Source organism: Gallinula chloropus, assembly GCF_964237585.1.
Source record: "Gallinula chloropus genome assembly, chromosome: 11".
Lineage (NCBI taxonomy): Eukaryota > Metazoa > Chordata > Aves > Gruiformes > Rallidae > Gallinula > Gallinula chloropus.
This window is the reverse complement of record NC_140096.1, coordinates 3063675-3084673: the sequence shown is the minus strand read 5'-3', so window position 1 is coordinate 3084673 and position 20999 is coordinate 3063675. Positions and strand designations below refer to the sequence as shown.

The window sequence follows — 20999 nt, the reverse complement described above, 5'->3', positions numbered from 1 at the left end:
CAAGGGGGCTGTGTGCCCCTCAGCTCCCTAAAACAGATCAGAGCCTCCTAAAGCTGGCCACTGATACAGGGCAACTCCAGCGGTGGTGGGAAGGGGGGAGCCAAAGGCTGGGAAGGATTGACCAGAGGTCCCCAAGCTGTCACAAACTGCCCCAGAGTATCTGCTCAGCTCCCCACTTCCAGCAGCACTGAAACGAAACAACAGTGGTGTTGAGCACTGAAGAGTTCCCTATTTTAAGGAGGCAAATATTTGCCCTGGACACTTTTTACACGCTATAAAATAAATCAAGGGGGGGAAAAACCCAGCAACGTTCTATCCCCAGGCTGTGCCTTCTGTCTGTTCTGCTACCAGCTCGGCTAATTCAGTGTTCCTCCCAGGGTGCTACCCCAGCAGCCTTCCCTGCAACTGCTGTGCCCAAGGGTGCCTGTTTCCCAGATCAGGTCACCAGGGGAGGTACAGCCCTGCTCACTGCAGCTTCCCCTCACATGCTGCACAGCACCACCAACGTGCTTTCAAACAAGACGACGTTTTCCGTGCGCTCCCGGAGGATTTTATTCAGGGATGCTGTTTGTCAGAGACCAGAGCTTCTCGGCTTCTGCTGCTGCCTCCTTGTCTCTAGCCTGTGAAATAAGACACCAGTGTCAGGCCCAAGCTGTCGTCCCTCGAAGGGACACGGCTTCCCGCTGTAGCGCGGGAGGAACGTCAAGCTGGAGAGATCTCTCTCCTCTGGCTCTACAGCCAGCCGGGAAAGCAGCTTGTCCGCAGTGTGGGGGATCACAGGCTGCAGCAGAGTCCCAAAGACACGCAGGCATTCCAGCGTCACGTGGATGATGGTGTTGAGCCAGAGCTGCTCTGCAGGGTCTTGTCGGTCAAGTTTCCAGGGCCTGTGCCTCTGGAAGAAACCGTTGGTCTGCCTCACGCACAGGGCGATGCATTCCAAAGCCTTGTAGATCTGGAAGCCTTCAAAGTAACTGGCCACCTGCAGAGGCAGGGATGCTACGGATGCCACCAGCTCGTAATCCTCAGCAGAGGCCCTGCCCGTGCCGCTTGTCTGCCTGTGGTCTGAGACCTTTGGGAAACAGGACTCAGAGAAACACGGGTAGGTGTTGCTGGGGTTAATGCTGAGGGCTGTTGACCGGTTCAGAAGCCCCCCGAGCGCATCTGCCAGCTCTGAATTCACCAGCTTAACCACCTTCTCGTTGTAATAGTCACAGTCCCGCTCAGGTACACCCTGCCTTAGCAGGAAGTACCGAAACCCATCCAAAGTGTACTGCCCCATGCAAGCCAGGGGGTCGATCACATTGCCCAGGCTTTTGGACATCTTCTGCCCACCCACAGTCCAGTGGGAGTGCACCAGGATGCGCTCGGGGGGAGCCAGCCCGGCTGCCATCAGCAGCGCTGGCCAGTAGATGGCATGGAACTTGAGGATGTCCTTGCCCACGACGTGGTGGGCAGCAGGCCACCACTCGCCGTGTCTCTCTGGGTAGCCCACCACGCTCAGGTAGTTCACCAAGGCGTCCACCCACACATAAATAGTCTGTGTCGAGTCACTGGGGACCGGGATACCCCACTGCAGCCGGCTCCTCTCACGAGAGACAGACAGGTCTGGGAGGTCCTCTTCCAGCCAGCGGAGCACACGCTGGTAGAAAAGGTCAGGAGAAATGGCCTTGGGGTTGTCCTGGAGCCACTTCCGCAACGGATCCCGGAACGCAGAGAGCCTGAACATGTAATTCTCCTCTTTGGTCCAGTGCACCTGAGAAGCCAGGAGAGAAAAGGACTACAACCCAAACGCTCAGTAAACTGTTCTACAACCCCCGCTCCGTGCTGGGGTGTGTGAAGCCCCCCTCGTTCTGTGACTAGAGGGAACCTCCTCTCCTGAGCCACCGCCGTGCTGGGCTCCCCCAGGGAACACACCTGCCATGGCTCAGCACTCACAGCTCAGCACTCTGCTTTCAAAGATGCTCAAGCCCCCCAGGGAAGGAGAACCTTTCTATACCTGCCAGGTTTCCACGCCACCAGACAAATTAGAGACATGAAGATGTTTGCTTAAAAACGTCATTTCACAACAGCAGAAAATCATGGAGAGACAAAAGGACATTGTTAATGTCTCGCTAACAATCCTGGCCAGCACCTTGGCTTTCCTCCTCACTGCTACCTTCCTCCAGATTAAGCACTGGTGCACCTTAGTCACTAACTCTGTTAGCTTCTAATCACGCTGAGGCACTGACAGCACTTCTCCCACGCACTGAGATTAATTAAACTACCCAATTAGTTAAGTCAACGACAACCATGTGGGTAGATGTGCCGGTGCTGTTACCTGATGGCCGCTCTCCAACGACACCTTGTACGGGCAGCCCTGGGCATCCCTGCGCTCCACCAGCTGGCTCTCGGGCAGGAAGCACTCCTCGGGAGTGCAGTACCAGCCCTCATAAGCCCCTTTGTAGAGTGCCCCGCTGCCCTGGAGCGCACCCCAGAAGTGCTGCACGGCTCGCTGGTGGCGAGGCTCGCTGGTGCGGATGAAATCCGTGAAGGAGACGGCGGCCTGGGCCAAGGCCTGGTGGAAGAGCCCCGAGACCCGCTGGCACAGCTCCGGGGGTGACACCCCTGCGGCTGCCGCGGCCTGCTGGATCTTCAGCCCGTGCTCGTCGGTCCCTGAAACGGCAGAGAGGCGGGGTAGGGCGGGGAGGGGACACACCGGCGCCTGGCGGGAGCGTGGGGGACACGGAGAACGGGCAGAGGCGCTGAGGGGAAGGCGGCCGAGCCCCGGGGACGAGCCGGAGGCCGCGGGGCCTTCACGCCCGGCGGGCCCAGGCTCACCCGTGCTGAGGCGGCCCGGGCCGGCGCCGCGGAGGGCGCGGTGGCGGTGCAGCGCGTCGGCCAGCAGGGCGGAGTAGAGGTGCCCGATGTGCGGCGGGCCGTTAGCGTAGAAGATGGGCGTGGAGAGCAGGAGGCGGCGGCCGGGCCCGGGCCCGGTGCCGGTGGAGGCGGCTCGGCGGGGCGGGCGCGGGAAGCGGCGGAGCGGGCGCAGCATAGCGGCCACCACCGAGACGGCGGGGTAGAGGGGCCCCGCCGGAAGAGCCGGCGAGCCAATGGGGAGCGGGGATCGACGCGTGCGCGGTGCGGGCACCGGTGTCGGGTCGGCGGGACCGGGAGCGGCGTCAGGCGACCGGCGACATGTTCCGCTGCCGCGTGGCCGCCGCCGCGGGGGGGTTGGCGCGGGCGCTGCGGCCCCTCAGCCCCGCATCGCGGGGTCGCGCCGCCGCGGGTGAGTCGGGGCCGGTCAGCACCGGTACGGCGGCGGGAAGGGCCCGGCCCGGTCAGACCCGGGCCCGGGAGACTGGGGACGGGAGGGACGGGGACACATGGCGGGTCTGGGGGCTCTGTGTGGGTGTCTGGCGGGGTCCTGGCCACTGGTTTGCTTCCTCCTTGGGCCGCCCTTTCCCGCGGCGGCCGCCCCGAGCTCCTCCCCCGCCCGCCCGGGCAGGCGGGTCGCGGCCGGGAGCCGCGGGGCTCCGAAGCTCTGGGTTGCCGGCCCGAAGGATCAGGCAGTTTGGGTGCGGGGGCGTCGCTCAGCCCTCGGGCAGCGGCGGGACGGGACCGCGGGGCTCCGCCGCCATCCCCTCGGAGCTGGGGGAGGGGGGTCCGGGTGAGGAACGGCTGGTGCTGGGCCGGGAGGGGCGGCGGAGATGCTCATCCCCCCAGGAACGACCTGTGGGCTTTGGGAAGCCTGAGGTCTCGGCGCCTTTGTCTTTACCCGCGTCCCGTCGGTTCTGCTGCCGCTCTGCGTCGCAGCTACACCGCCGGGACACAGCCCCGAGGGCTGTGGCGGGCTGGCATGTCACCCCAGCCCGGGGCAGGTGGGCTGGGTACCGAGCTGGGGAGGGGGGGATTCATCCTGCAGAAAAGCCTGGCAGCTTCCCCAGGCTGTGCCGTGACCGCAGCGCTGGGAGCGATCCCCGGCACTGCTCCCTTCCCCAGCTGGTTGGGCTGTGGTACAGTCAGACCTTACACAGCCGCTCAGCCAGGTGTGTCTGCCTTGCCTTGCCTTGGACAGCCTGCAGGTGCCTTTGTGCACACTGGCCAGCCCTGCCACCCCTTTTTCATTTGGGATATATGCCCTTCAGCTTCTTTCTCTTGGCCACTTACCTCCAAGGAATAAGAAAAGGCTCAGGGCTTTTTTTTTCCCTTGGGAGAACCTTACCTGCTGCTTGTCCCAGCCAGTTCACATTCGCCTTTGCCTACATGTGGTGGAGCAAAGGGCAGTTTGGGGCCAGCACCCGCCTCTGACAGAAGAGGCCTGGGGAAGGGCGTAAAGAACCACAAGCACACGGTGCACACGCATCCCTGATGTGCTGCCTGAATGATGTGGGGCTTGAAGGCTCCTTTTGGCTGGAGAAAGTCTTTCTAGCTTCCTAGGAGGTGTTCCTGCCCTTAATTTGTTGGGTTACTCTTTGATCCTACGGATGGGTTTGGTATCCACTGCTGCCTGGAGCCCGTTTGCTTGCAGCAGGGAGCAATTCACAACTCAGATGTGGTACTGGGTGTTTCCAACAGGCAGCTGGTTTACCCTGTTCCAGGAATAACTCAGCCTGGAAATTCCAACTTTGCATTGACAGTCTCTTTGTGTTTTGTTTTTGTTTGTTTTTTTCTTCTCTACTAAATTATATTCCTCAGGCAACTTGTTGCAGCGCTGGAAGGTTCCCCTAGAACTGCAGATGAGCAGACAAGTGGCTAGCACGGGTGTGCCCGGGGGCAAAGGCAGTAGTTCTGGTTTTGCCTTCATTGTGGGCTTATCATCGTTAGGAGCAGGTGCCTATGTAAGTAGAAAGGCAGTTTGTGGGAAGAAGCTGCAACACGTCTCTCCTGTGTTTGCTGTACCTCAGCTACCTCTAGCCTAGCTCTTCATCTCTGTAGCTATCTCCTCTAGCCAAAAACTTCCAGGGGAGCTAACTGAGCTGGCTGGAAATTAACTCCTTACGATGACTTTTACTTGAGCTGTAATTTCAGTTACCTTGTGGGTTTCTTTCTAGTACAGGCACTCATTTTTTTCACATGCCATGACCAGGCACAGCTCTGCCTGGTGTCCTGTGTGTGACAGTAGCATATAGCTCAGGGAGAATTGGGCAGCACAGACTTGTAATCCCCAAGTAAACCGTTCTTGGCCAGATCTCCCTTCAGAACCTCAGGGTTTAGCTTGTGTAAGTACACCACATCAACCCAAAATCTACATCCCACTCAACAGATTCAAAAGGGTAAAGCTTTCTCTGAGAGTCAGGCATGGAGAGCTGAAGAGTAGTGGTGTTACCTGGGAGCATGTGGGTCCCATCATGCCCATCTCTGTTTCAGAATTCTTTCTCTTGGAGGATCATATTCATTAGAAGTCCTGAGCCCTGCTTTTCCCCTAATGAGTCTCTCCCCATGCAGAAGGCTCCCAGGTAATAAAATTCCAAACCAGCACTTGGAGAAGCCTTTTCCAGGTCCCTTCAAATGTTCTTTACTGTGCCCTCAATTTATTTTTGTTCTAATCAAGGTAACTGAAATTACAGAGCACATCCTGCTTTTCCCAAGATCTGTTTAATCAAGAGTCCTGCTTAACGTTCCGCTCTTTCCCTCTCTCCTCTTCCCTTGCCTGTCTTCACCTACAGTTTTGCAATGTCATCACCTAAGATGCCCTTCTAGATCACTGACGTCTTCAGGTGTTCCTGGCAAAGCTGGCAGCAACCTATTGTTATACTTAATTGTGGGAGGAACAGTCACTGGGACGGGAGCTTATGTAAGATGCTTAAATAAACGTGTTTTAATGGGGGGAAGAGGGTGGAGGTGGGCACCTTTCTCTATGTCCTACCAGGTGCAGCCAGTAACTGAACCATCTCTGGGCTCCCTGCCCCTCATTACCTCATTTCAAGGGACACTGTCAAGGAATTGAAGCTCCCAGATTTGATCTGCTCCAACAGTGTAGTTCTCAGTGGGGAAACATCACCTTAGAATTAACTTCTCCACGTTAAATCCCCAACCCAAAAGCTGGCCATCTTTAATTGGTAACCATCTGAGAGGCACAAATTAAGGCAGCTCTTCTGATACCTGTAACGCTGGTGGATGAGAAGGGAAATCATGGACTAAATATGAGTGGGCTGGGAGAAGAAAAGAGAACTTGTGGAACTTTGGGGTCTCTTCAGAGAAGAGCTCTGAAATCCCACCCCGTTCCCTGGCAAAGTACACAGCTGTGCTTCTGGGGATAAAGACCTTGGCATTGTCCCTTTGGAGAAATGTATCCTGAAGACCTGATGTGATATTTTGCATGTGTATAACAGGCATTTGTTTCAGAGGGGAGGGGTGGGGGGGTCTGGTTTAATTTGCTGTATGCAGCAAAGTGCAGATTCGCTCCGTGGTCCTGCTTGCAGAAGCAGAGCTGGCTTTGCTTACCTTCACCTCTTTATGTGTAACCAAAAGGCTTTTGAAAAGACCTTAATTCTTTCCAATGCTGATGAGTTTTTGGTTTGTGGTAATTTTGACACTGTTTCCATTCCCTGGCTGTGCTTTTGTCTGCCTCTGCTCTGCATTAAGTTCCTTGAGACTGCTGGCTATGTTATAAAACACTTGAGTTGTGGAGTGTCTGGGGAGTAAAAGAGATTTCCAGTCCCCAGAGGAATTCCCTTTTGTTCAAAGAGAGTTCTGATGTCACAACACTCAGTTAGCTAACAGCGAGTGGCTCGGCATCAGCCGCAGCATTACCTGGCGTGCCTTTGCATTTAGGAGGCTTTTGTTTCTTGCTGGAAACATTCCAGTTTCACTGCTCTTTCCCAATTCAAAATACACTTCATTGGAGAGGCGGCTGTGCCTCAGACTGCCCTGATAGTTGGGTTTTGAGAAGCGATGCACAGTGAAAGCTGATGTTGCCCACACACACTCTGGGCTATCAGCAAGGCCAGGCTTTGCCTGAAAAACTTCTTTGCTTCCCTTAGATTTGCTAACAGGGTGCAGATACTGTGCTGTGACCTGCTTCCAGCAGTCTCATGGTGGTCTTTTGCTTCTCTGTTACCAGTTCTTCTCAGGGGTTAACAAGTTGTCTTAAAAGACAGTTCCCTGCTCATCCAAGCAGTGAATTGTGTCCCTGGAACACACAGGCTGTGCTGACGCTGCATCCTGGGTTTAACAGCCAAATAAAGAGCAGGTCAGCGTTCAGACATGGGAATCCCTTCCAGCTGTGGGCTGTTACCTGGAACAGCTGCACTCCTGTCTGAAAGCACCATCAGTGATGCTGTCATTGCATCAAGCCCCTGACGTCCAGCCTGTAGAAAGCCAGTAAGGTGGTTTGCTCTGCTCAGCTGCTCTAGGTGTTTCAAGCTGGGAGCTGCTCTTTGCCTTGAACCAGTCTTCCTCCTCTGCAGCGTTGTGCCAGCTGCTCTAGGTTTTTCAAGCTGGGAGCTGCTCTTTGCCTTGAACCAGTCTTCCTCCTCTGCAGCCTTGTGCCGTGGCCTCGCTTGCCAGTAGCCTCAGGGGTTGGTTTGGCTGCCTTTCCTGTGATGCACCTGGTTCCTCTTGAAACAGCCAGTCAAATTCTGCCAGAGAAGGTTAGCTGCTTGCTCCTGGAGAGCAACCAGGCAACTCAGAGTCATCACATGGAAAGCAGGTCGCTTTCTGTGTGCATTCCTCCTGTAGCTATAGGTGTGTGCCTTTATGGTATATCTTGGTCCATGGGCTTTAATCAAAAGCAGGTGGCTTTTCTAACCAAGCAGGGTAGACAAAAGCCTGTTGGGGGGGTGGTAGAAGCAGAATTGTGCCTTGATGCTGTAGGATACACAAGGTAAATACCTCCTCCTCTGTCTCCAGGTATACAAGACACTGAAAGAAAACAAAGAGCGATTCACCAGCCGGGTCACAACAATAACTACGCGATCTCAAGAAAATGAATCGTCTCCTTCTGGTGGGTGCCAGCCTGCTAGTTCTAGCTTTGAGCCTGGTTTTCCATGCTGCTAACTTGGGAGCTCAGAAGCAAAAGGAACAGAGTCCTCCTGAAAACACAGATGAGCAGGAGCTTGTGCCTTCAGGGCGCTATTGCTTCCCCCTGCGTTCTGCTTGGGAATTCCTGTGCCTTCTCAGCCTGGAAGATGGTGCTAGCTTTCCATGAGCCAGAACAAGGCTCTGGCTTACAGATAATCATGAGGATAAAGTAGGTTGCCTCTCTGAGCTCCTGGCTGTCGTTTATGCCTTCGGTGATAAAAGGGGAAAAGGTTCAGCCCTGCTTTTGGCTTTACCCCCTAGGAGGTTTGGCAGAGGTGTGATGATTCCAATGGGATAACGTGGTCTGCCAGCATGAAATCTCCCTGCTATGCTGCATCCCTGCCCTCAGTGTGGCAGGCTGGGCAGGCCAGAAGTATCATGCTTGGGCCATGTATAGAGGGAAGAATCAGGATAATTAGTGAGGTGGCTGATGATGCTTTGCAGGCTGTATGTGGACCACAGGTTGCTCTTTGAAGGTCTTATTAAATAATGAGACCTCAAACTGCAGTGTCCGAACTATTGAGCCAGAGGATGATGTATTCCATGGTACCTGTGGCTTCAGGTGACAGAAGGTAGGGTGTATTTAGTCATTTTGCTAGGAAACCAGCAGAAAGACTCCCACAGACAAGGCAGAAAGCCACCTACTTTGGTCCAAGGGAGAGGATAAAACATGTTTACTGGGGTTCAGGCTGGATCACAGAGGGTGAGAGCCTGAATGCTGAAGCAGTGGTGTTGGGAAGTCTGCATTTCTGGAGGCTCTGTCCCTTTAAAGAGGGGAGCCATTAATCCTCCTGTCCTCCTGAACTGCAGCTTCCAAACAGAGTATCCCTGACAGCCTGTGCTTGGCTCCAGTAAGTCAGTGTCCTCTCTTGCAGGTGCAGATGCTGCGTCTCAGGGTACAGAAGGAGAGCCTCAGTGGTGATATTTAACTGAGCCTTTTATTCCTCTGTACAGCAGAACTGCACATTGCTTAGAAACAGGACCCACAGATGGGGGGAAGCGTGTTCTGTGGGGAACCCAAAATTTGGTCTCTCTTCAGAATACAGTTAGAGAAATATTCCTCAGCGGTTTAGGGACCTCCACTTTCATTGAATGGCTCTCTGGTCTTGCTCACAGGTTGATTTGTGTTCTTAAAGAAGACCTGCAGCTCAGTCAAACACTTTGCAGCTTGTCTTTTCCAAAGAATGTTGAAAATAGTTTTCTGATTTGAGTAACACCCAGGCCACAGCTCTTCTGTTTGGAATAATCTCATGGCTACAGCCCTCTCACTTGCTCAGCAGTCTGTCACTCGCCATGAAACCTGAATGCTGGCTCTCTGGTGCATTGCTTGGCCAGAGCAGAGGCCAGGCATGTCCATGCTGTCCTGAATCTGCTGTGCAGAGCGTCCTGATCTTGTGTGAAGCTTCTGAAATCCTGTGTTGAACGCAGGAAACGAACTCTGTGGGTCTTTGACTTGGGAACTGCTTCACCCAGCTTAAATAGATGGGTGTGTAAAGCAAAGCTCCCTGAGAGTCTGCTGGACAAGGAGCACGTGTTGGGGGTACAGCTTGGGACCCTGTAGCAGGCTGGGCAACTAGTGGTGTCTCAGGCTTGTTACACAGAACAGAACCACTGAATAGCACTTTGCACTGGAGAGAAGTGGAGGAGCTAAAGGCAGGTGATAAACCCTGTGCTGCTGCCCGATCCAAACCACTGTGGCTGTCCAGGAGCTCTGCCCCCAGACCTACCTTGGGGACAATAATTTACCAAAATCCTGGGGTTTGGCTTGTGCTCTGGGTGAGCAGCAGTGTGGTTCTTGGCAAGTCCATTGAGGTGGAAGGGAAGGCCGTAGGGGGTGTTTGCAGGGCAGTTTGCTGAAGGAGGTCTGTGTGTGAAAGGCGTCTGGTGACACGCTCTGTTCTGTGGGGCTGGGCTCTTCTCCCTGCTGTGTTTCAGTCAGCTGTCCTCCCATCTGTCACCTGCAGCTCCAGGAGCTCACCCTGAGGTCCCATCTCACGTTCCTTTCCTGCTGATTGGTGGAGGAACTGCTGCTTTTGCTGCTGCCAGATCCATTCGGGCCCGGGACCCTGGCGCGCGGGTAAGAGATGCCCCGTCCTGGAGCAGACCCGTGGGCACGCCTGAGCCCTGTGCTTGCTTCAGAGCCTCTGCCATGTGTTCTGCTGGGCATTGCTGCAAGCTGACATGTTTCCTCACCAATGAAAGGTGCTGATTGTGTCAGAAGATCCTGCCCTGCCCTACATGCGACCGCCTCTTTCCAAAGAGCTGTGGTTCTCAGACGATCCAAACGTGACGGAGTCTCTGCGATTCAAGCAGTGGAACGGCAAAGAGAGGAGGTATGTGATGCTCTGGGCTAGCAGGCAGGGAGGAGAACCTTTCAGGGAGGAGAGCCTTTCAGGAAGAGCTGTCAGTGATCAAACTCTTGCTGTGAGAGACACACTGCAGAGCTCTGCAGGGTCCCGGAGCATTGGGTGGGCAAATCAGTGTTCGTGTCTGCTGGGAAGGGGGGCAGAAGTTACCAGTAAGGGTGGGGGTGTAGCTGCAGGGTTTAGAGCTCTGGGGAGCCTGGATTCTCATGACATTTGTGATAAAGCCTTATTGATCTAAACCCTTGAACTTCACCAATGTGAAGATGCTAGTTCTTAAAACACACAGATAAGACTTCTGGAATGCGTTATCACAGAATCATATGATTGGAAAAGACCTTTTAAGATCATGAAGTCCAACTGTTCCTGTCCCATGCTTAACCATATCCCTAAGTACCTCATCTACCCCTTTTTTAAGCACACCCAGGGGCAGTGACTCAGCCCCCTCCCTGGGCAGCCTGTGCCAAGCCCTGATGACTCTTTCATCTGACCCTGCCCGGCACAGCTTTGTTCCATTTCCCCTTGTCCTGTCTCCTGTCCCCTGGCTGAAGAGACCATCACACACCTCTTTACAACTTCCTTTAAGGTGATAAGGTCTCCCCTCAGCCTCCTCCAGGCTGAACACCCCCAGCTCCCTCAGCTGCTCCTCAGAGGACTTGCCCTCCAGCCCCTTCCCCAGCCTGGTTGCCCTTCTCTGGACTCGCTCCAGCACCTTGATGTCCTTCTTATGGTGGGGAGCCCAGAACTGGACCCAGCACTCAAGGTGCAGCCTCACCAATGCCCAGTACAGGGGCACAATCATCTCCCCAGACCTGCTGGCCACACTATTTCTGATACAAGCCAGGATACCCTTGGCCTTCTTGGCCACCTGGGCACACTGCTGGCTTGTGTTCAGCCTGCAGTCAACCAGCACCCCCAGGTCCTTCTCTGCCTGACAGACAGATGTATACATCAGTATGGATGTGTACATCTCATTAGGGATGTATAGAGTTGTCTTTGTGTCACTGGTAATTGCTGAGTAGCTGGTTATTGTGGAGAAAGCAGAACCTGTTAGATAATGGAGCTTTTTTCAGTATCTATTTCCAGCCTCCATCGTTCTACGTGCCTGTTGGGGATCTGCTTTCCGTAGAGAATGGGGGAGTGGCAGTTCTCTGTGGCAAGAAGGTGGGTACAGCACTGGCCCCCCTTCTGTATGGTTCTTCCCTCTCCCCTGAAACTGAACAGCGGTAGCTGGTGGTACAGGGGGCTGGCTGAGAAGGAGGATGTCTTTGGGAAGAGCATGGATGAGGAAGCCAGGGGTATGCTAATCTTAAGGACAGCCTGAGCAGGGCTTGGAAACAGGGGAAGTTACAAGGGATAGTAGGGAGCTGAGGGAAGATGAGGAAGGGGGAAGGGTAAGGTTTGGGGATGGGGCAAGAATGTGTGGAGCTTAAAGACAGGGTGTGCAGAGCGGGGACCGGGCTGTGGGTCGGTCAGGGTGCAGGAAGGAGAGCGACCAGAGTGGTGGGTTGTGATGACAGAGAGAGCACTGTCCAGAAGTTTTAGCATATTTGCTACCTCAGAATTTCACATGTTGCTAAAATAAAGTGTCAGTGACTCCCCTGACTGCTGAACCACAGCACCTGTCTTAGTCCTTAGATCCCCAGCCTGGGAACCTGCTCTGTGGTGGCTGCCGAAGAAGTTATCTCATTCCTACTTCCAGTCTTCTCCCTCCCCTCTCCCATCCCTCCTAAACTCAAAGGTGGGAGCATGTCACTTCCAGGCTTGCTCCTCTGTGCAGTGTCACTCGAATGGCCTGCAGTGTGCAAACACTGGAGCTCTCCTGCTTGTTCTGTTCCACAGGTTGTGCATATGGATGTTAGAGGCAACACTGTGAAGCTCAGTGATGGCACCCAGATATCCTATGACAAGTGTCTCATTGCCACTGGTAAGCTGCTGGGATTTCTCTCTTTGGTCTTTGCCTTGTGCCAGGCTTTTGTATTTTGGTGGCATTTACCTGACAGGGAGGTTCCTGCAGTGTGTCTCACTCCAGAGAGCGGGACAGTCACACAGGCAGCCACGCCGTCGGGTTCTTCATCTGCCTCATGTCAGCCAGCTTCTCTGGGACACTGAGAGCTTTGCCCTGTGAAAATCAGGAGGGGAGGAGGAAAAGGTGACAAGGAGCTCTGGTACCTGCCAGCTTCTTCACACCCTGCAGCCTGCTCTCTCTCAGGCAGAGCGCTGCTGCGGCACCCGACCCTGGCCATTCTGGAGCCCACTGATTGAAGTGGGACTGCCTGACCCCAGGCAGTGGAGCAAGGTGCCTGGTGGTTTTTGGGTCACCCACTGCTCACACAGAAGGTCTTTTAAGTTCAAAACTCTGCCAACAACAGTTTGGAAAGCAGAGTCCAGATTGCAGGTAGCTGTGTGTTGTCTGGGTGGCCAGTGACATGGCTGTGGTGTCATTAGTCTGTGTGTCTCTCTGCCCTTGTCCTCAGGTGGTTCCCCAAGGAACCTTCCCGCCATTGAAAGAGCAGGAAAAGAGGTACAACAGAGGCTGACGCTGTTCAGAAAGGTAACTGGTCTCCAGGGGCTTCTGGTGGTGGGGTGAGCTGCTGCTGCTGGCTTCTGCTTAGTCCCCAGGCTGGCCTTGCCTTAACGTGCCCCTTGCTGTGCGTGCCCCAGCCCTGCGGCCCAGGGGCAAGAGGCTGGCATGTGGCACTGGGGTGAGAGGCTGCACAGGCAGGGACAGAGGCTGCTCTCGTGCTCTGGAAGTGTAGCTGAGTGTTCATGTTAGCTCCTGGGTTGGCTTAAAATCGTTTTCTGATGAGCTAATGAAGGGATATTGGTGCATCCTTCGTGGCAGCTCTTTGCCTTTGTCCCCTGCCTCGGGACCAAGTGAAGAAAAGACATGGAAAGTGGCCTGTGGGAGTTGTGCTTTGTTCACCAACGCCACTTTCCTTGCACACGTGGGGTTCAGAATAGGCAGGCAGCCTCCTCCTCAGTCTGGTTTGGGTGATGAAGCTGGAATAAGAAGCCACGTGGGAAGTCTCTGCTCTGTGCTGGGGTTCCCTAAGGTCTGGTCTGCTCAGCTCAGGAAGGGAAAGGTGGGTGACGTGAGCTGTGGCATCCCTGTAGTCCCACGTGTGCCATCATACCTTCCTGTCTAGGGATGTCATTGTAAGTTCTCTTGAAAATTAGGGGAAAGTGCAGGAATGTGAGACTGCCTGTTCAGGGAAAAGCCTTGCACAAACATTTGGAAGCCCAAGAGCTGCTTTCTGGGCAAAAGGCAAACAGGAGGAAGGCGAAACATGTTTCTAAGCTGGGGAGGGAGTTGCTCTTATTTCAAAGGGAGAAACTGTAGACAAATACCTTCAGCTGCCATTCCTCCTGAGGATATTTAAAAGGGCATCAATCTTTCTTCAGATTGAGGACTTCAAAAGTCTGGAGAAGATTTCAAGAGAAGTCAAGTCCATCACGATTATTGGGGGTGGCTTTCTTGGCAGCGAGCTGGCCTGTGCCCTGGGCAGAAGAGGTGAGTGCTGCTTCCACAGGCACTGTGTCTGCAGCTGGTGGCTGTGACAGACACAGGGTGCAGGCAGCCTGATGCTGCAAACTCTATTCATTCCCCAGCTGCTGAGTTTTTGCAGGGATTTGTGGTTTGCCTGAAGTAACCTTAATGCACGTGTGTGGTGTTGGCTGCACACCCTGACCTGCAGCCCTGGTGTCTCTCTTGTTAGGCGTTGAGCAGCCCCTGACCACATGGGTGGCAAAGTCATTCCACCCTGGAAAAAGTCATATTTGCTCTCCCAGTGCTCAAAGCCACCCTAAAACAGTATTTCAAAGAGGGGGTGAACAGCTGCACCCTTACTGTCAAGCACACGCAGCTTTTTGAGGGTTGTCTCTGTTTCTCTCATAAGGGGAGAGGGTTTTTCTCCAAAATACTTGGCAGCCTGCTGTTTGCTCTCCAGGAGCTGGCAGGTGGATATGTGAATCGGTGGTCAGTCACTCTGTGACTCCTGTGGAAATCTGGGAGCCAGAGCTTCCAGTTTGGGAAACTCCTGTGGAGCTCCTTGAGTAAAGCAGAGCACGTGCTTGTGTCCTGAAGTCTGTGCTGCTGCTCTGAGATGGTCTCTTGAGATCCCTTCCAACCCCTACAGCTCTGTGATCCTGTGATTCCTCATCCATGGGTTGTCAGCAGCCTGCTCTTTGCTTTCCTTCCAGCACGAACCAGAGGCCTGGAGGTGATCCAGCTCTTTCCAGAGAACGGGAACATGGGCAAGGTCCTGCCTGAATACCTGAGCAACTGGACCACGGAGAAAGTCCGAAGAGGTGAAGCTTCGCTCTGGTGCTCCTCTGTGGGTGGCAGAGCTGCTGTGTGGAGGCTGTTGGTGTGACATACAGCTCTGCTGGTTTTGCTGGCCAAGCTGCAGGCAGGCTGGGTCCCTTGTGAGGTGGCCCAGGGGCAGAACAGAACACGTAGGGGTTCAGGCAGCTTGGGGAGCTGCCATGACTCTGGCATCGTAGCTGTTCCTATGGGAAAGCCAAGCAGGTGTGCATGCTGGTGCCCAGGAGACTTTTCCCTCTGTGCAGAATGATCCCAGCTGCTGTACTTGTGAGCTTATTGAATGGCCTCTGTAGTCAGGAACTGGAGCAGTCTCATGCCAGCTGCATGTTCTCCCCCTCCCAGTTGCTCTGGCCTGGGATAACTTCGCCCCTGCCAGCCTCACCGCCCCGGCATCCTGCTGAGGGAAGCGCTGTGCAGCCCCCTGTGTGCACCTCTGTAAGGCCAGACAGAGTCCACACAGCTCAAGATGCCATCTGTCCATGTGCTGAGTGCAGAATGTATTCCCAGGGACTGGTAGGTGGGGATCATAGGACCACAGACTGCATTAGGTGGGAAGGAGCCCATCTAGTCCACCCCCTGCAGTGAGCAGGGACATCTTAACTAGATCAGGTCGCTCAGAGCCCCATCCAGCCTGACCTTGAGTGTCTCCAGGGATGGGGCCTCCACCACCTCTCTGGGCAACCTGTGCCAGTGACCCACCACCCTCAGAGGGAAGAACGTTTTCCTAATACCCAACCTAAATCTGCCCTTTTCTAGTTCAGTCCCATCACCCCTCATCCCATCACTCCATGCCCTCAGGAACAGTTCTTCCCCAGCTTCCTACAGGCATCTGTCAGGGACTGGATGCTATAAGGTCCCCCCAGAGCCTTCTTTTCTCCAGACTGAGCCAGCCCAACTCTCCCAGCCTGGCTTCCCAGGAGAGGATGGAGGGAGGTGGTTGGGGCTGCAGATTGCAGGACCTGCTGACCCTCAGTTGTTAGTGGAAGCTGCCTTGTGGGACCCCCAGGCCTGCCTGGGGATTGTTTGTGGAAGTTGCCTTGTGGGATCCCCAGGCCTGGCTGCGCCAGAGCAGGAGGTGACTGAATGTCCTTAGTGGCCAAAAACCTGTCTTGGGGAGTCATGGATGTCACCTTGTCATCCTCTGAGCCCTCCTACTTTGGACTGCCATTTAAGTAGCCCTTCCAGACTTCTTAGCTGAGTTTCTACTTCACGCTGTCACTCTAAACCATACTGGCACATGCAGCAAAGAGAAGGTGGTCCCTGTCTTGCTTCCTGACCCCTGCTCTGCGTGTGAATTTGCACTTCAGCCAAAATCTGCCTTCCCCTGAGCACACAGTTATGTTCCCTGTGCTTGTTCCCAGAGGGTGTTAACGTCATGCCCAACGCTGTGGTCAAGTCTGTCTCCGTCTCCGGCAATCGGCTGGTGATTAAACTGAAGGATGGGCGCAAGGTGAGTGTGGATGAAAGCAGGGAGAGGGGAGAGTCCACAGGGAGCCCTGAGGAGACTTAGGATAATAACCATGAACCCCCCAAAACAGGTGGAGACCGATCATATCGTGGCTGCAGTAGGGCTGGAGCCCAACGTGGAGTTAGCGAAATCAGCCGGGCTGGAGGTGGACTCCGACTTCGGAGGCTTCAGGGTGAACGCGGAGCTGCAGGCACGCTCCAACATCTGGGTGGTGAGTACCTGCACAGCAGTCCCAGTGGCAGCCCAGAGCCACAGGGGCCACAGAACCTTGAGGATAGCAAGTCCTGAGACCGGTTGTAGCGCAGCTCCTGGAGCCTGGTCACACCACAGCATGCTTTGTTGCTGTGGTAACCGCTGCCGTGAGGTTTTGAATATTTATGCTGTGTAAGAGGAGTTGGGGTAACCTAAAGATAGCACAGCTCACTCCATTGCGTAAGAGTCCCTTTGGTGTAGGAGCTGAGACTTCCATTTGTCTGGAAGAACGTAGCTGATGCTCTTGTTTTCCCCAAAGTCATTGGAAAAATGCTGAGAAATTGGGGCTTGAGCAGCCTGGGGAGTGGGGTGTGGTGGTGGTGCCGCTTGGGGTTCGTCAGAAGAACTCAGTGCACAGTTGGTTCTGCTTTGTTCTCTTATCACAGAACCACAGGATGCTTTGGGTTGGAAGGGACCTCACAGATCATCTAGTTCCAACCCCTTTGCCATGGGCAGGGACACCTGCACTAGGCCAGGGTGCCCAAAGCCTCATCCGACCCGACCTTAAAACACCTCCAGGGATGGGGCTTCCACCCTCTCTGGGCAACCTGTTCCAGGGCCTCACACCTTCCCAGTGCCTCTCTTGGTGGTGTGTTGATCTAAGCTTTTGATTGCAAACACTCAGCCCTCACAGAATGATTCTTCCCAAGGCAGGGGACGCCGCCTGCTTCTACGATATCAAACTGGGGAGGAGACGTGTGGAGCACCACGATCACGCTGTCGTGAGCGGAAGACTGGCTGGAGAGAACATGACAGGAGCTGCAAAGCCCTACTGGCATCAGTCCATGTTCTGGTAACCTTCTTTCCTCCTTGGGGCGTTGCTGGCTTGGCTGAGTTGCAGGATGTGCCCTTCTCCTGGTGCTGGCACTTGTGCTGCCCCTTTGCTGATGCTTTTTAGGAGCACCCTATTGCTGCACCCAGCAGTGGACCTGAAAGTTTGGGGTTTTCCAGAGAGAGGTGTCAAGCAAATGGGCAGGTCTCATGTCTCTTTTAAAATTGGTTGGATAGTCACGTTCAGAGAGTAGTTGTCAATGGCTTGATATCCAGGTGGAGATCTGGACAGGGGGTTTCCCTCAGAGGGCCCTTCTGGGACCAGGATTGATTAATATTTTCATCAGTGACATTTATAGGTGGCACCAAGCTGAGTGGTGCAGTTGCCAGGTCATGATGTCATCCAGAGGGACCTGCACAGGCTGGAGAAGTGGGCCCAGGGGAACCTCGTGAGGTTCAGGAAAGCCAAGTGCAGGGTCCTGCACCTGGGTCAGGGGGTTGGGGCAATCCTTGTCAGGATACAGGCTGGGAGACTATGTGCAGAGAAGCCCTGCAGAGAAGGACTGTGGGGTGCTAGTGGATGAGAAGCTCAACATGAGCTGACAATGCATGTTTCCAGCCAGGAAGAACAACCCCATCCTGGGCTGCATCAAAAGGAGCGTGGTCAGCAGGTCCAGGGAGGGGATTCTGCCCCTCTGCTCTGCTCCCCTGAGACCCCACCTGGAGTGCTGGGTCCAGTTCTGGAGTCTGAAACTGATCAGAGGGCTGGAGCACCTCTCCTGTGAGGACAGGCTGAGAGAGTTGGGCTTGTTCAGCCTGGAGAAGAGAAGGCTCTAGGGAAACCTTAGAGTACTTTCCAGTACCTGAAGGGGCTACAGGAAAGCTGGGGAGGGACTTTTCAGAAGGGCCTGGAGGGATAGGGCAAGGGGAGATGGTTTTAAATTGGAAGGAGGGAGATTTAGATTGGATATTAGAAAGAAATTCTTTACTCTGAGGGTGCTGAGGCCCTGGCACAGGGTGCTCAGAGAGGCTCTGGAAGCCCCTGGATCCCTGGCAGGGGTCAAGGCCGGGTCGGATGAGGCTTTGGGCAACCTGGGCTAGTGAAGGTGTCCCTGCCCATGGCAAGGGGGGCTGGAACTAGGTGATCTCTCAGGTCCCTTCCAACCCAAAGCATTCTGTGACTCTCTGAAAATCCCAACGCCTGGTAGGTGGAGATGAGAAGTTGTAAGTTAGTGGGAGGTTAAATCGGGGGAAGAGTTTTACTTTTCCCAGAGAAACCCCCTCACAGGCGGTGGGTGATGCTGCCACTTACCTGCATCTCACTCAGTACGATGGGAGGAGCATCTCACCTCCCTTTTAAACAAGACCCCAGGATAATTCGTTCCCATCCCGTGGTGTTCTTGGGCAGACTCTGCCCACAAGGTGGCAGTGAGGGGCTGTGCCTTAACACCCGGTGCTGGCAGGGGTGCTTGCCCTGGGTTTGGCTCACTGAGGCTACACGTGATGGGTGTGTTTACCCCTCCCTGCTTCTCTGGCAGGAGCGACCTGGGCCCCAACGTCGGGTACGAAGCCATCGGCCTGGTGGACAGCAGCTTGCCGACGGTGGGAGTGTTTGCCAAGGCCACAGCCAGAGACACGCCGCGGAGCGCCACGGAGCAGTCGGGTAGGGCTGCGGCTGGGCACTGCCAGGAGGGGGCTGTGCCACGGAGACATCAATCTCTCTCTGCAAAAAACTGAGCTTTAAAGGCTGGGTTTGATCTAAAACCTGATTGAAAACCTAATACTCCTCCATGACAAACCCTTTTCTCCCCTGGAGCGGCCTGATTCCCTCCAAGGAATCAAACCCAGCGAGGATTTGGGGGTGGAAGGTGGGAATTGGCAGTGCTGTGCTCAGGGTTAGGATTGCTTTGCTCTCCTGTTACTGAGACTGGGTGTAACAGAAGGAAAACCACTTTGGGCTCTTAGAGAGCCCTGTGCTTCAGGCTGCTTCTGCCATCACCAGCAAACAGCTGCCCCTTCTCCCTGCTGCTGGGTGTTTGACATCCTCCCTCTCTCTGTTAGGGACGGGAATTCGGTCCGAGAGTGAAACAGAGGCAGAAGCCTCAGAAGTTCACATCGCTCCAAGCGTTTCACCGACGCCTCAAGTCCCAAAGCAAGGAGAAGATTATGGCAAAGGCGTCATTTTCTACCTCAGGGATAAAGTTGTGGTGGGAATCGTGTTGTGGAACATCTTCAACAGGATGCCCATTGCTCGGAAGGTCAGTGCGGGGCCGGCGTGATGAATGGCAAAGCTCACTCAGCTCAGGGGCTTCTCCTGGAGACGTCAGGCTTGTGGGGGAGGGTTAGGGTGGGTGTCAGGAAGAGGTTCTGTCCTGAGAGGGGGTTTGGGTGCTGGCACAGGCTGCCCAGGGAAGGGGTCACAGCCCCGAGCTGGGCTGAGGGCAAGAAGCGTCTGGACGATGCCCTCAGTGCCAGCTCTGACCTGGCTGGGCTGTGTGGAGCCAGGAGTGGGACTCCATGGGCCTTATGGGTCCCTCCCAACTCAGGAGAGTCTGGGATTGTGTGTTACCCCTTTGGAACAAGGAGACAGAAGAGCTCTGTGCATAGTGTCCAGCGGTGGCAGCCGTGTCCGGGTGAGCTTGGGAGGGAGACATCCTTGTGTGTGTGTCCAAAATTGGTCCAGAACCAGCCCGAGTCAGGTCTGTGCTTCATGCCCTTTGTGTGGCTGAGGGCTCAGGCCTGCAGTGTGTGTGTGGGTGTGAGTTGGGATGCTGAGCACCCAAGCCAGCTGTCCCAGTGTTGGGTCACTGCATCTCACACACAAGTGTCTAAAACAGCCTTAAACCTGGGTCATCCTCAGTGCACAGCCACAGAAGTCAGGTGAGAAGCAGACAGGAGCAGGGGCTTGGTGTGTCTCTGTCCCCCTGGGTTAGGTCACTTTTTGACATGTTGGGAGGATTTTGGTAGTTTAAACTCTTGGGAGTGATTCCCTGCTGTCCCCAGGTGCTCTGTCTTGGGAGTGATTCCCTGCTGTCCCCAGGTGCTCTGTCCCAAAATGACCCATTCTTGGTCTTGGAAGTTTCCATTGGTGTCTGATCTGAAGCTCTCAAGACGCAGTTTAAAGCTGTTCCTCCTCCCTTCCCTTTCCTTCACCTTCCCCTTTCCTTTCCCCTTTCCCTCCCCTCCCCTTACCCTCCCCTAACCCAGAGGATGAGGATCTCTCACCTTGCCCAGCAGTTTGTGAGTTTCAGCCACTTGTTCTGGCCCCAGTAAGTCAGTGCAGAGTTGAGGTGAATCGTGTGAAGATCCTCGTTCTCCCCAGCCATGAAGGGAGACCCAGCCGTTTGGAACAAGTCCTACAGGGATGCTGAGGTTGGGTTTCACTCCCAACCAGGCAGCTGATGTGGCTGTAATACGTTCTGTTGTGCTGCTCAAGCTGGCACATTGTCTTCTCTGAAGCTCTGCCACTGACCTAAGAAACTCATCCTGCTGGCTGGTGACCACATGGTCCTTCTGCACTGGTGGGTTATGCTGGTGCAGCTTTTAACACCTTCTTCCTTCCTTCCTTCCTTCCTTCCTTCCTCCAGATCATCAAGGATGGAGAGGAGCACGACGATCTTAACGAAGTAGCAAAGCTTTTCAACATCCATGAAGACTGACCCCAGGCAGGGGACCGGGAGTGAGGAGGGCGGTGGGGGGCTGGCTGTGCCCCCCCTTCCTCTCAGACCACTCCCTCTGCATACCTGTGAATACTTCCACTCCCCTCATGTCCTGTTTGCACCAATAAAGGCAGATTGTTCTAAGCTAAATGCCTTCC

General features: G+C 54.7%; 2 protein-coding genes across 3 annotated transcripts; one reads left to right on the top strand and one right to left on the bottom strand.

Moving 5' to 3' along the window:
* Nucleotides 1-455: 455 nt before the first annotated feature.
* MARS2 (methionyl-tRNA synthetase 2, mitochondrial) lies at nucleotides 456-3031 on the bottom strand (the record flags this gene model as incomplete). Its single annotated transcript, XM_084269257.1, has 3 exons — nucleotides 456-1753; nucleotides 2318-2652; nucleotides 2818-3031. The coding sequence occupies 3 exons, from the start codon at nucleotides 3029-3031 to the stop codon at nucleotides 572-574; spliced, it is 1731 nt and encodes a 576-aa protein (XP_084125383.1). The 3' UTR covers nucleotides 456-571.
* Nucleotides 3032-3133: 102 nt separating this feature from the next.
* AIFM1 (apoptosis inducing factor mitochondria associated 1) lies at nucleotides 3134-20991 on the top strand. 2 transcript variants are annotated; one of them, XM_084269109.1, is made up of 16 exons: nucleotides 3134-3265; nucleotides 5646-5773; nucleotides 7831-7924; nucleotides 9966-10078; nucleotides 10204-10334; nucleotides 11438-11528; nucleotides 12207-12291; nucleotides 12842-12918; nucleotides 13770-13878; nucleotides 14568-14675; nucleotides 16053-16141; nucleotides 16230-16370; nucleotides 17062-17204; nucleotides 18721-18845; nucleotides 19244-19440; nucleotides 20770-20991. In XM_084269109.1, the coding sequence occupies exons 1-16, from the start codon at nucleotides 3175-3177 to the stop codon at nucleotides 20839-20841; spliced, it is 1794 nt and encodes a 597-aa protein (XP_084125235.1). In that variant the 5' UTR covers nucleotides 3134-3174; the 3' UTR covers nucleotides 20842-20991. The 2 variants fall into 2 exon arrangements, with proteins under 2 accessions (XP_084125235.1, XP_084125234.1); XM_084269108.1 differs by lacking the exon at nucleotides 5646-5773 and adding an exon at nucleotides 4675-4817.
* Nucleotides 20992-20999: the final 8 nt, after the last annotated feature.

Excerpts from the sequence above, each read along its gene's own strand:
- AIFM1 (XM_084269108.1), top strand. The coding sequence starts at position 3,175 with ATGTTCCGCTGCCGCGTGGCCGCCGCCGCGGGGGGGTTGGCGCGGGCG. Across the intron at positions 4,818-7,830 it reads CGTTAGGAGCAGGTGCCTAT|GTATACAAGACACTGAAAGA; the intron begins GTAAGTAGAAAG and ends CTCTGTCTCCAG. Across the intron at positions 18,846-19,243 it reads GAGCGCCACGGAGCAGTCGG|GGACGGGAATTCGGTCCGAG; the intron begins GTAGGGCTGCGG and ends TCTCTCTGTTAG.